Consider the following 12,253-nt stretch of genomic DNA (forward strand, 5'->3'; position numbering starts at 1 on the left):
TATAGAATAAGCGTAAATTCTTGTATCTATCGTAGTCACTTCAGAAAAGAATGCGACGTACGAATGCAACATAGGCTACGTTTACACCGTGCGCTTAGTCCGCGACCTATACGATAGGTGTCTTTGTTTAACCTACAGGATAAACAAGGACGTCTATTGTATAGGCCGCGGCCTAAATGCACGGTGTAAACGTAGCCATACATACATTACCCATTTCTCGCCTGCTCAAATCTCGCTACGCAAATGATAGCGCAACAACTTTATATGAAAAAAACAAGTACCCCGCAAAAAATACAATAAATGCCGCGCGCCAGTCAAAGAGTTCATTACCATGATAAAACATTTAACTATTATTTAATTGTTATGAGATGTAGATATACATAGATGTGTGTACGTTGAATATTCGCAAGAGACCATCGGGTGTGTGTGTGATCGCATACTAACTTTAATCGCTTACTATTATACATACATCTAAAACACGAAAATTATTGCATCTTCCATATTTTTATATTAGAATCTTTGACTCTCATTAATCTTCAAAACGCTACCAAAATGTACAGCAATTGTGAGCTCGATAAAAAAAGATAAATTCGCACGCAAACATATTTTTTTTACATAAATCCTTCCTTTTTGTTCGCGATCATAAAAGCGCGGTTTGAGAAATGTAGTCATTCGCAACGCTGAATAATTCAATAAGATGGCGAGTTATGTTACAAAAGGTACCGAATCAAAATCCGTTTCATTTTATGAACTATCAAAGCGGCTCGCGCGTCGTTTTAGTTTATGTATTGTTATCCGAGAACACTTTAAATCGAACGACCGACCGACTGTGCAGACCGTGTGGGACAAGTCAACAGAAACAAGAAGAACGCGCAAGTACCACGTTACACACCTGTGCAAAGCATACGTACGCACGCACAAATGCATAAACACACGACGTGCACTCTTTTTTTCTCTCGGCGAGTAAGTAAAACAAAACTCGATCGATTCGATACACGACGATACACTGGAAAGGTAGGCGGGAAAGGCGATGGTGGAACCACGAAGGATTGTGGCTCAGGGAGGGCATTCGCCTCCCCATAAATCACATTAATAAACTGTACTACCTTGCGACTGGCTATACACATCCTATCCAAGATGTCGGATAAGACTTTCTCCCACCCTCTAACATAAACGACTGTTCTTGCTGAATATTATGCTTATTCTTCGGTCCGCTTTCCTTATACCATTTCATTTCGTTCGGATCGCGTTTCTTTCTCTCCTTTCCATCGTTCATCAATAACTCGATATCTAAATCGCGCTTCATTCTCTTCGCGGCCGCTTAAATTATGACATCTGCTTAATTATAAAATATAAGGATAAGATGATCACAAATTTGACTTCAACTCGGCGCGAGAAATCCGCGACATTATATATTCGAAAAGCTGCATAGAATAAAATCAGGATAATTCTTATGAAACGAACTGTTTTAGAGTAGAAACCATTTCTCCGAGAATTTTTGTAAGATTTAGTTTTTTACATACAAAAAAAGAATGACAATGAATTTTTATTCTCTTTTTCATTTCTCCTTTATTTTTCACATTTTGTTACAGAATGTATCCTAAAAAATGAATCCCCCGTTCTGTACCAAGACAAGATGAGAAGTTAAATAATCTTCTATCACGAATTACGCGAGCACTTGTCCGAATTCGCACAAGTCATCGCACGCAATGCTAGTCTTCGGGAAGTGGATTAAGTGGCTGGCCGTGTGGAATGAAGCGATGCATCTCTCGGCGCCCGATGCTGTCAGCCGCTGCAACAACGAAAGAAGAGACGCTCTGGACCGGCCTGAGAATTGCGAGCACGGAAAAAAGAAAAAGAAGTTAAGATCACAAGTACACACGCAGCGAGAAGCCTGATGGCGCGATAGTTCCTCAAAGACGGATGGCGAGCCAGTCGCGATCACCGAAAGTTATGTAGTCTGTTCTTGCGTTGAACCGACCAAAACCTGTCAAGGCTGGATATTGTATCCTTGTAATAGTGAATTCGCGAATACCGCGAATAAAAGAAGATTCTGCGAGATGGTGCGAGACATGGCGCGTTGGATGAAGAAGAGGGTCAATCTCCTTCCTCGTATAAGATACGTGCGAAAATGCCACGATCGCCAAAGCTCTGATCTTCAAATATGCCCAATTAGCAACGGACTGACATAATAAGTAGATAAACAACTTCGGAGTCTCTTTTGCGGTAAGATCACAGACGTAAGTTTTTTCTACATAATCAACAGCGGAACGCGTACGAATCCGATTCCAGCTTCCACGTTCCTTCCTTTTTCTCCTGTTTTCAACTTTCTTGCTCGCGCGTCCTCGCCGGCGAGTGATAGCACTTTACGGTCGATTTAGTCACCTCCTCGTCGAAAGCGTTCTGGTTTTTCAGTATCGCGTGTCGCGTCGGTTGCCGATTGCCGCTCGCTCCCATTTCGTCACTGAATCCCGTTGACGGTTGGTAGCTCATGGCCATGTTGTCCTCTACGACAAGAAATCGAGAAGAGCATCGAGATTGCGCAATTTATTATAGCGCAATAAACTAGCATCTCGAGAAATTTACGAATCATCCAATAATTAACTTTAAGTACAAGTATAGATACATAGGAATATTGCTCCCTTATTAGTATGAAATAAATCTTTCCAACTATTATGGTCCACAGATGTCACGAACTCGATGCACTTCAAGTTATGAGCGTATTTCCAGAATAAAAAGATTATATATATTAAACGTGTTATTTCTGACAAGTGTTGTTAGTATCAGAGAGATGGTGTCTCAGGCTAAAAAAGATTAAAAATAGTAAGAGTATATTTAAACAGATAACTAAATATAGTCGCACAAGTGCATAACAGCGAAGGTTAAATTACCATTTGTTGATCAATAAAGATCTTGGAGAAATTAATTATTCAGCAAAATTTCGATAAATGAACGATTAGTTTGATTAATCGAGATAACTATAACGAGGGCTGATCAGGATGTTGGAGGGAAGCGAGCGTGGGTGTTAGCGACCAAGATTGTCCCTCGAGGAATAATTAGACTCTAGAACGTAATTGGAGTTTGTGTACCGACGCCACGAGGACGGACAGTGGCGGGACCAACGCTCTCATCGCGAATTAAAATCTTAGGCAAGCACACTCCGCCATTTGAAAGTAAAATCCAGTGCGAAAGTCGCCGCAATGGGCGACAATACAAATCGGTTGCATTTACGCGGTGCACTTATGAGAGACAATTATCCACTTTGTGTTTTTATTTAATAATGGAAGTTTTATCGAATAGAAAGCTTTTTTAATGACCTTCAACAAATTTCACGACGCATTATGACAATAATGACAATAATGAAATATTTTCTTAATTAAAGATCCAAATTATTGTCATTCGTGTGTGAGTAGTTTGAAGAATAATTGAAGAATCATACAATATTCGTCGCAAAAATGCGCGCAACGATGTCGCGTCGGGATACATATGAATAAATTAAAAAATAATTTCTTTATCAAGGATGCATTATCAACGAACGATGCAGTCACGGCTTAATTGTATGATGCAGATAAAGTCATTATGTGTAATCCGTTCCGGCATATCGACGAGAAGCTCGTGTCTCATCGTTTTGACGGTTTCGGCATGATGTGAATTTTAATGCCAGTGACGCCGCGACGCCCCTATATCCATGTAATGCGGACACAGATTTAATAATGGAATGGTTAGTGGATTTCGTGCTAACGCGTTGCAATTTTTGGAGAGGCGCTCCGAAGAGAGAGGACAGAATAGAGAAGAACGCGTCGAGCGACAACTCTGGCGAATACGACGTACCCGGAACGCGTCGTGAGTACGTGAGTACGTGAGTAGCATGTGTAAAAGGGCGAAGAAGGGCGGTTAGGCACCCTACGAAGAATACCCTTCGCGAGCACGTAATCTATTTGTCGGGCGACCGCAGACCGTGCGACGTTCCAGAATTGTCTGACTTCGAAAAGATACGCCACGAAAATGTGAAACCGATGCAACGAGCTCACAAAGATGGAAGGAAATGCCGCCTCGGCACAAACTGCGAAAAAATCTATTCTTGTCGTTAGATAAGAGAAGAAACTATCGGGAATTCGAGACGTTCGAAATTATACGAGAAGCTTCGCTTGAAAAAGTCTAAGAAGATCGTTGTTAAAAGTAAATTCCGAGGGATCGAACACAATATGTATGTAAAGGAAATCCTAGTGCATAACCGCGATCGACGTTAACAGACTCGTAGCCATTCCGAGATGGTGTAAAATTGACTTTAATACCGCGTAAATGTCGTATTTTTGGTCGTAAGAAATTCTATCTCCGAATACGCGCAGGTATTTACAGTTTTGTACTAAAGCCACTATCGCCATTGGAAAAGTTGAAACCGAACTGGAACAACTCGCCATAACAATGTGAAACTTTTATCGTCACGCGTGCAGATCTTTGCGAATGTTCATTACGCATATTTAAAGCATTGGCATTAAGGCACTGGCAATATTCGGTGCCATGATGCATTTTGTATTATCTATTCCCGAGAATGGAGGAAGAAAAAACAAGAGCCACCGAATGGCCTATGGCGAACTTGTAAAACTTTCAAAAGTATTATAATTTAATTTTAATCAGCGTCAAGAGACCAACCAGATGATATTCGTTCGAGTATATCGTCGATCGTCTGAATGGATCCCTGGCGCTATCGTGTCGTCTTCAGATTCTTATTCTTATTCACGGTATAACGGACCATAAAAGGCGTCAAACTTCGGGGCCAAAGACGTGATAAAATTGGGGTCCGATCGACGGATTGCGCTAAAAAGTGCTCAGGATGAATGGATTTTGGTGGGCCGAGATCTGGCGGATAGAGCCGCACACGGGCCGCGAATGGCTATGGAACCAGATTGTGCATATGCATATGCGAGCATCGCAGATTTGCATTCTAATTGTCGGACGACCTGACAAACGTGCCATTACGACTCCGTTCGAGATCGTACAATGGCAGCTAAGGAGACTTCTGCATCACAAAATGAGGTGCCAAAGAGTCTTCAGAGCAACCGAGAACGATCAATAATCGAAAAAGTAAGGGTTTCTTATCTTATCCATCTCGCCAGTTTTGCGAAGGCAACGGTGTCTCTGATGCGTTCGCTTGTATACGCATAAGTATACGCGTTATCACAGGAAATGGACACAAGGATGCGGGCGTTCTGACAACACGCTGGTCGTTACGAATTCAGTTATACCGAATTAATTCAAACAGCGGCCAACACTTATTATATATCGACGATCTCCCACGAAAGCATATCTATTTTATTAATACATGTTACGGTAAGACATTCGTGATGGGAAAAAGAAATAGATACTAAGATAATGACTGTGATAGAGAAAAAGAGAAAAAAATTAATGCTTATTTATGAAAAAACGCTAAAAAAAACATACAATCGCATAAAATGAAATACAAACAATATAAAGAGATCAAAGAGACAACATCTGCAAACAAGTCATTTTATCTTATCATCAGACCTTCCCCAAAATTGCCACTGTTACGTCAGATTCAATCGGCCTTAGTATCCAATAAGTATAAACACGCGTCGTTAATCGTATCTTGCCCCTAAATTTAATTCCAACCTTTCACGGCTACTACCGAATTTTTTAATTAACTGCCCATCCATACTTGATTTACCGCCGCGCTCAATTTAAGCCGCTTGTAATACACGCCGTTCATAATCATATTTTTATAAGGATGGACAGTACAAAATTAATTTCTCTCGGACACGATGCGTTGGCACGAAATTAATTTCATGCGAATCGTCGAACGCGAACGCATGTATTAAATTAGTATACTCCTCCTTCAATTTCCTTATGTTCACTTATCTAACATCATATAATGCAAAATATATACATATGCTTAATGAGGAGTGCTCTTATCCCTGTCAGAATTCTGAAGCAATTAGTCCTGATATTGTTAGCCATACAGAAGTGCGAAAACATCCACAAACGAGTTAATGATCATCTACCATTTTTTCATATCAACATTTTTCAACTATCTACATTATTACAAAGTATTAAATTATACGTGAATCTTGTACCGCAACGGAAATCATGAATCGACGCTATTCTGACGATTTCTGATATCTATAGATAATATATCATTCAAGTACCGTAGTCGAACGACTAATGCACACTTCAACGATCTACCTAGCCACCATGTATCCATAAGAAGCTTCTTGCCGTAAGCGTTAATGACTACTTCAAGTCACGACTGATAATTACACTTTAAGCGTCGCAATGATGCCTGATGTAGCGAGCATTTCACGTATATCTCTTATCGTGGAATTCCGTCGAAAGATTCGTTTTGTGTACTTCAGGACGAAACTGAAAAGCACAATGCTAAATATCATATAACGATTCAAATTGCGCAAGTTAATTTTTAACTTCAGCTTTCTCTCGCGCGTTTTATCTTCCAATGTCTTTCTTCCTCTACAGTTATATTTTTTCCCTCAGTCACACTTCCCAATAGTTCGTTTCGTGGGTTCGTCCTGCACGTGTACACGATCTAAAAAATGCAACTAATTAGACTAAAAAGTGGGAAAGTTTTTTTACTCGTGATCACGAGAAAAGGTCCAACTGAACTGGATGAACCTAACCGTGCACTACACTTCTCCAATAATCATCGGCTGGTTGGCGAATAGATCACCGTTCAAAAAAAGGAGCGCACTCTTCTACGATGAGACTTTTGAGCTTTCTTTTCAACATACATTTCATCAAATGATAATTTATCAAATTTCACTTGAATTAGTTAATAATACTGTTAAAAAGTAAATAATATTGTTCATATATACGTAATAAATATTCGAAATATGTTTTTACTTTTTTAATAATGCGGTTGCATTATTTAACTTAAATTAGTAACGGTGTTTATAATTCGCCAACGATATAAATTTTATAAGTTTAACGATTAATCGGTGAGACTAAATTACATACCATTGACATAATTTGATTTGATTGGATAGCACTAAGATACTAATAAGATGATTGTAACGATATCTACTATTTCACAGAGATTGATTATATGAGTTTTTGTACTTAGCCAAAGGATTAATGATAGTTACATGAGTTGTTAAAGACTACCTGAAGAAAGATGAGAGCAATTCGTTCAAGATTGTTAATACCCATACGTCGTTTAGCCTACGTTTTCTATTATTCGATATTACTAACAGATGCCATGTTACTTGGTTTGCTAGCAAAACCAACGTAAGGTATTAATGTTTACGAATTACCATTCTTAAATCACATTTTACCATCTTTAGACTAATACTGTTTTAAAACCTCAGTGAATATAACATACAATAAGTATAAAATACACGTAACATGTGCAGTATAATTAATCTAACATTGAGAAATCATTAGAGAAAAGACAAGCGTAAATTGATATTTTCAAAGATTTGATCAATTCCAAATTAATTGTACATGTTTCTTGCATTATACAATGTTCAAGTAAAATGAGCAATTTTATTCAAAAAATATCATGTAGAAAAAGAGATTATTTAGCGACGTTAATGCGGTTAACGACAGATCTTCAGCTCGATCTCGTCGAGCGCCATCCGCGCGATCCGCCTCGCTTGCAATCTAATTAATCTAATTAAGTCGAAGCGCCTCGTTATTGCGGCGCACGCTGCACGCATAAGAGGGCATTAAGAAGAAATGTAAGAGAGTGGCCATTGCGCTCGTAACAGATCGGTAACGCAAGATCGTTTCACAGATCCTCGTTTAGACCGTGTCGCCGACAACCGACAAGATCCATTAAGAGAATTATTATCGAATCGAGAAAGAGAAAGAGGAAACAAGCAATCGCCATTCTATCTCTCTTTCTTACTATCTGCTAGCTTAAAATGTTTTTTTTTTATGCAGGCTATAAACATTATGCTCGCGATGTGTCCGAATTTAGTCACGCTTAATTTATTTCACCAAATATAGCAGACGACGAAATAAAAGCAGTCAGAATTAAATCACGTAAATTTGGAAAACAAATTTTTTTACATTTATGGATTTCATGTGCGTCACTTAATTTTAATTTCAGCTCTTAACATTCTGAAATTTTGTATTAACTATTTTTAATTATATTCGTAACTGTATCACACGTGTTTACATGTGCATGCAATTATGTTTCGTGTCAACGTCAGTATATAATTTCACAACATGTACGTAAACATTAATATTATGAGCAAACTGAGCGATTACGACAATCGACAAGTATTTCAAATGAGAACGATCTCGACCTAGGTTTTTCTCAAATAAGAATTGCTAATCTAACAAACCGCTTCATTAATTATGATAATTAATTCGCAAGCAGCTATATGAGTACGAGGGAGAACTTTCTATATTGCTCAAAAAAGAGGAGCCCATCTATTACCAATTCTATTACGCTTACCTATAATGCTGATTTGGCTAAAGACAGAGTCACTTACCCATTGCATCTGAAACAAAAATAGAAATATTTATTTTTAGTACTGAAATATATATATAATTAATAATTAATAAAAATATAATTAATAAAATATATATATATAATTCTAGTTAAAATTATATTTTAGAAAAAAATGTGTATTCTTTGTATTACTATTAAAAGCAATACTTAAATTTAACATTCAATGTTTTATTCATTTTGTATAAGCCTACGAATTGATATAATTATTTCCAATCTTTGATTTAAAAAGGAACTAAAATAAAATAAATTTTAAAGTAGTTCAAAATATATACATTTTTATTTCTACACGTATTGAATATTTCACTTGCAAGATATTGATGTAATTATGCACGATTATTACATCAATACTTATGCTTCGTCATGTTCTGCTGAAGTTCACGGTATATACATAGTTCGCAGTTCCGAGTCTTCGGTAAGAGCCGCACCAAATGACTTTATGTATAACGTACAATAAGAAGACGCGAACACACGGCTAATTCCACGTTAATTGCCCTACAGTGCTAAAGAGCATTTCAGAGGAAAAAAAGTCGCTTTCCGTGCAAAATGGGATTAAGAGCGTGAATGGCATTCTTCTTGGTTGTGATTTCATGCAAGAAGAGATGAAAGTCGAAACTACCGCGGATGCACTTTATCCAATGAACGCTGAAAAATACCGGCTCCTCCCAGATCGATCGTATTGCGACGCGAGCGAGAAATACCCACTTCTTTATCCAGCGCATACAATTCGTATCGTTTCTATTAAATAAAGAATCGGAATCTAATTGCCTTATTGTAAGTATGCGAGTCACGTAAGCACGCGGCAACCGTCACGATAAATCATAACCAAACCGGAGCCGGCGCTCGAAACAATTGAGCGACTGAATGAAACCTTGCGAAACAAACGAGCACGCTTCGTGCCGCCGTCTAATATCCGTTCCTTATACTAATCGCTTGTTGTATAATTCGAAATATCGTTCAGGCGGGGCGGCAACGTTCCAAAGAGTTGCTCTTGGTCGACTTGAGAGATAGCCAAGAAGGATAGATATTTCGTGGGAGACAACATGAGAGAGAGAGAGAGAGAGAGAGAGAGAGAGAGAGAACGTCGCGTGACACAGAGTCGCGTCGAAACAAGTTTTAAACGCGTATGAAAATCAAGAACGGCATCGATATAGAGCTACGTAGCGCTCAGCTTTATTTAAACTGAAAGCCCGGTCACTCATAACTCCTTGAGATAATCTCCGTGTGGGCAAAAGATAGACACCACAAACTCCTTGCATCTATACACCCGTATCTGTCTTCGTCTATCTTTATTTATTATCCTTAGGCGCGACTGTGTGTCTCCGCTGAGATAACCGACACTTTTCGCGTGTGCTGTAGCACGTGTATATACATGCAATATGCAATAGCACGCAGATAAGTATAGGTAAAGCATGGGCATTTTTCGTACGTTCTATCCTCTCTTCTACGACCGATTGCACACTTCTAGCGACGCGGCGGGTTCGTATCCAGGCTGACTAACCCATTAGCGCCTTAGCTGCCGATCGACATTGCTTCGATCGATAAAAGCCACGCTGAACACTTCCTGCAGATAGGAAGGCCCGTTGTTTCTCTTATTGCCGATCAACCGAAGAAAGAAAAATTGCTTTAGCCACAGTTATCGCTAAATGGATAGCAGGCGTGCCGGAATCTTGTATCAAGTGGCATAATATATTCAACAATCTATGCCTTAATTCAAAGTCATACATTTCGTTTATTTTTATATTTTTTTTTTTATTATATATTGTCGAGAAAAAGCGATATTGGATCAATTTGAAAAATCGAAAAATCGATTATTCATTTTGATAATTATGTCAACATGTCTTCTAAAAGAAAAATCGTTTTATCTACATTTAAATAATGACAAGTTGCAGAACTGCAGAACTGCAAGACTAATTAATTCTTTACTAATCTAGTACAACAACACTGTCGGCGTTTTCTGTCTAGGAAGGAAAATAACTTCGTTCAAACTTTAAATTATAGCAAGCTTCAACAGACGGAGCACGCAGATTATACAACGGTTATTCTTGCAGCTCTCTCGTGAGGATGCCAATAATTCGTTTGTCGTGAAAATAGAAGCAATAGGCAGTAAGTATAGCATAAACGGATAGATAAATTAACGATTACAAGAATTTGTGACACGGATATTACGCTCGGAAATGGATTTCAATGAGAATTGGCTGCGTATCTATAAAATATTATCAACGAAATATGTGATAAATACAATAAATAATGCGATGACAACAGCCACCGTAAATTACAATCGTTGTATACCGTTGCCAAAAAAGAGATTTGCTCAAGTAACGCAAAGTCGATTTATCGATATCATTCCTTGTACGATCCAAATATTCTCAATGGTAAAGAGAATGACCTGATGCTTTTCTGCGACAATGTTTCATACGTATTAAATAAATTAAATTTCATGAGATAGCGATTTTATGTAAAATATAATATTTTTTGTCTCTTGTTCAAAATATTAATATATTATTTTTATTTACGAGGCTATTGTCGCGTAATAAATTATATTAAACTTGTTTCAATTTGTTTCAACATAAACCATGATTTAAAAAAATGAAATCATATAGATAAATTAAATAAATTAAACGGATATCAATATCATAAAAAAATCAGGAATCCGAACAAGTTTTATGTCTTCATTTAAAGATATTCATTTATTTATAATATAGAACATTCCCTTTAATATCTATTGGAAGTTCTCGAAAATAACTGAATTCAGGCCATGGAAACTTATTATCCGGACCTGTTCACGAACATACAGATAATGGAGCATAGGGAACAGCAACCGGCTGCTAAATTTTCGAGATGGTTTCTACCGATCCGGGCTTAATTTGTAGCACGTTCTTATGGAGAAGGGGCGATGAGGTCCAGTCGATCGTCTCGTGGCGTTGCCAGATTAGTTAGCGCGACTTAAGACGGCTGTTGATGCTGCCGTTTCTTGCCTCGCCTCCCCTCCACCTCCTCGCCATTTTTGCTGCTAAAATATCGTCCCTAATTAATCTCTTCGGCCTCTGCCGCGCTGACTCTGCGCTAATATGGACGGTGACAATGGCCAAAAGACAGAGCTTGGAATCTGCTGAATTCGACGGCGTGGCGAGCGATCGAGAGAAAAAGCCGACCAACGTTTAACACCGTCCAAAAGGATGACACCGATGAAAGTTAGTCAAAACGAATCCTAATGGATACTTATAAACAAATTTGTTTCGTAAAAATATACCTAATATTTCACTTAAATGTATTGTACTCATGGAGAATAAAATCACATAATCGACATTCGACTCGCAAATGAATAAAAAATAAAATAATGTAATGTTACCTTCGAATAGTACAGCGAATTCTATTTAACACAAGTTTTAAGTGAAAAACTCCATCCTTCAAATAAATTGTAAGTTCACGCCTCTATGTGAAGAAAACTTTTTTTCAATAAAAACAAAGCAGCGAGAGTAATACTGACGATAGTGGTCAACGATGAAGAGTCCAGTTTGGAATCTGCCGAATTCATCAGAACAGCGGCCGACTGGGAGAAAAACCTGCTTGATGCTTAATGCCGGAGCGACGAGTCAGAGCTGATGAGGGGAAGAACGAAGTCCGCTAATGGGAATTTGCGAGACGGCCATAATGTTCTCCGGAAACGTACGGGATGCACTTAACGTCTTACTTGAATGTAGTATGGCTCAAAAACCGCGCCACGGGAACTGGTCCGCAGGTGGCACTTGAGCTCGTAGTTCA

The 12,253-nt window shown here is 38.4% G+C and overlaps 1 protein-coding gene across 4 annotated transcripts in view; it reads right to left on the reverse strand.

The window, feature by feature from the left end:
• hth (Meis homeobox homothorax) overlaps window positions 1–12,253 on the reverse strand; it is a 418,172-nt gene that overhangs the window by 214,260 nt on the left and 191,659 nt on the right. For all 4 annotated transcript variants that reach the window (XM_018462843.1, XM_018462842.1, XM_018462840.1 and 1 more), the window contains exon 8: window positions 8,472–8,480. In XM_018462843.1, coding sequence (XP_018318345.1) covers window positions 8,472–8,480 — 9 coding nt within the window. The remainder of the gene's footprint in view (window positions 1–8,471; window positions 8,481–12,253) is intronic.

This window comes from Mycetomoellerius zeteki, unplaced genomic scaffold (genome assembly GCF_001594055.1).
Source record: "Mycetomoellerius zeteki isolate Tzet28-1 unplaced genomic scaffold, Tzet1.0 scaffold146, whole genome shotgun sequence".
Taxonomy (NCBI): Eukaryota; Metazoa; Arthropoda; class Insecta; order Hymenoptera; family Formicidae; genus Mycetomoellerius; species Mycetomoellerius zeteki.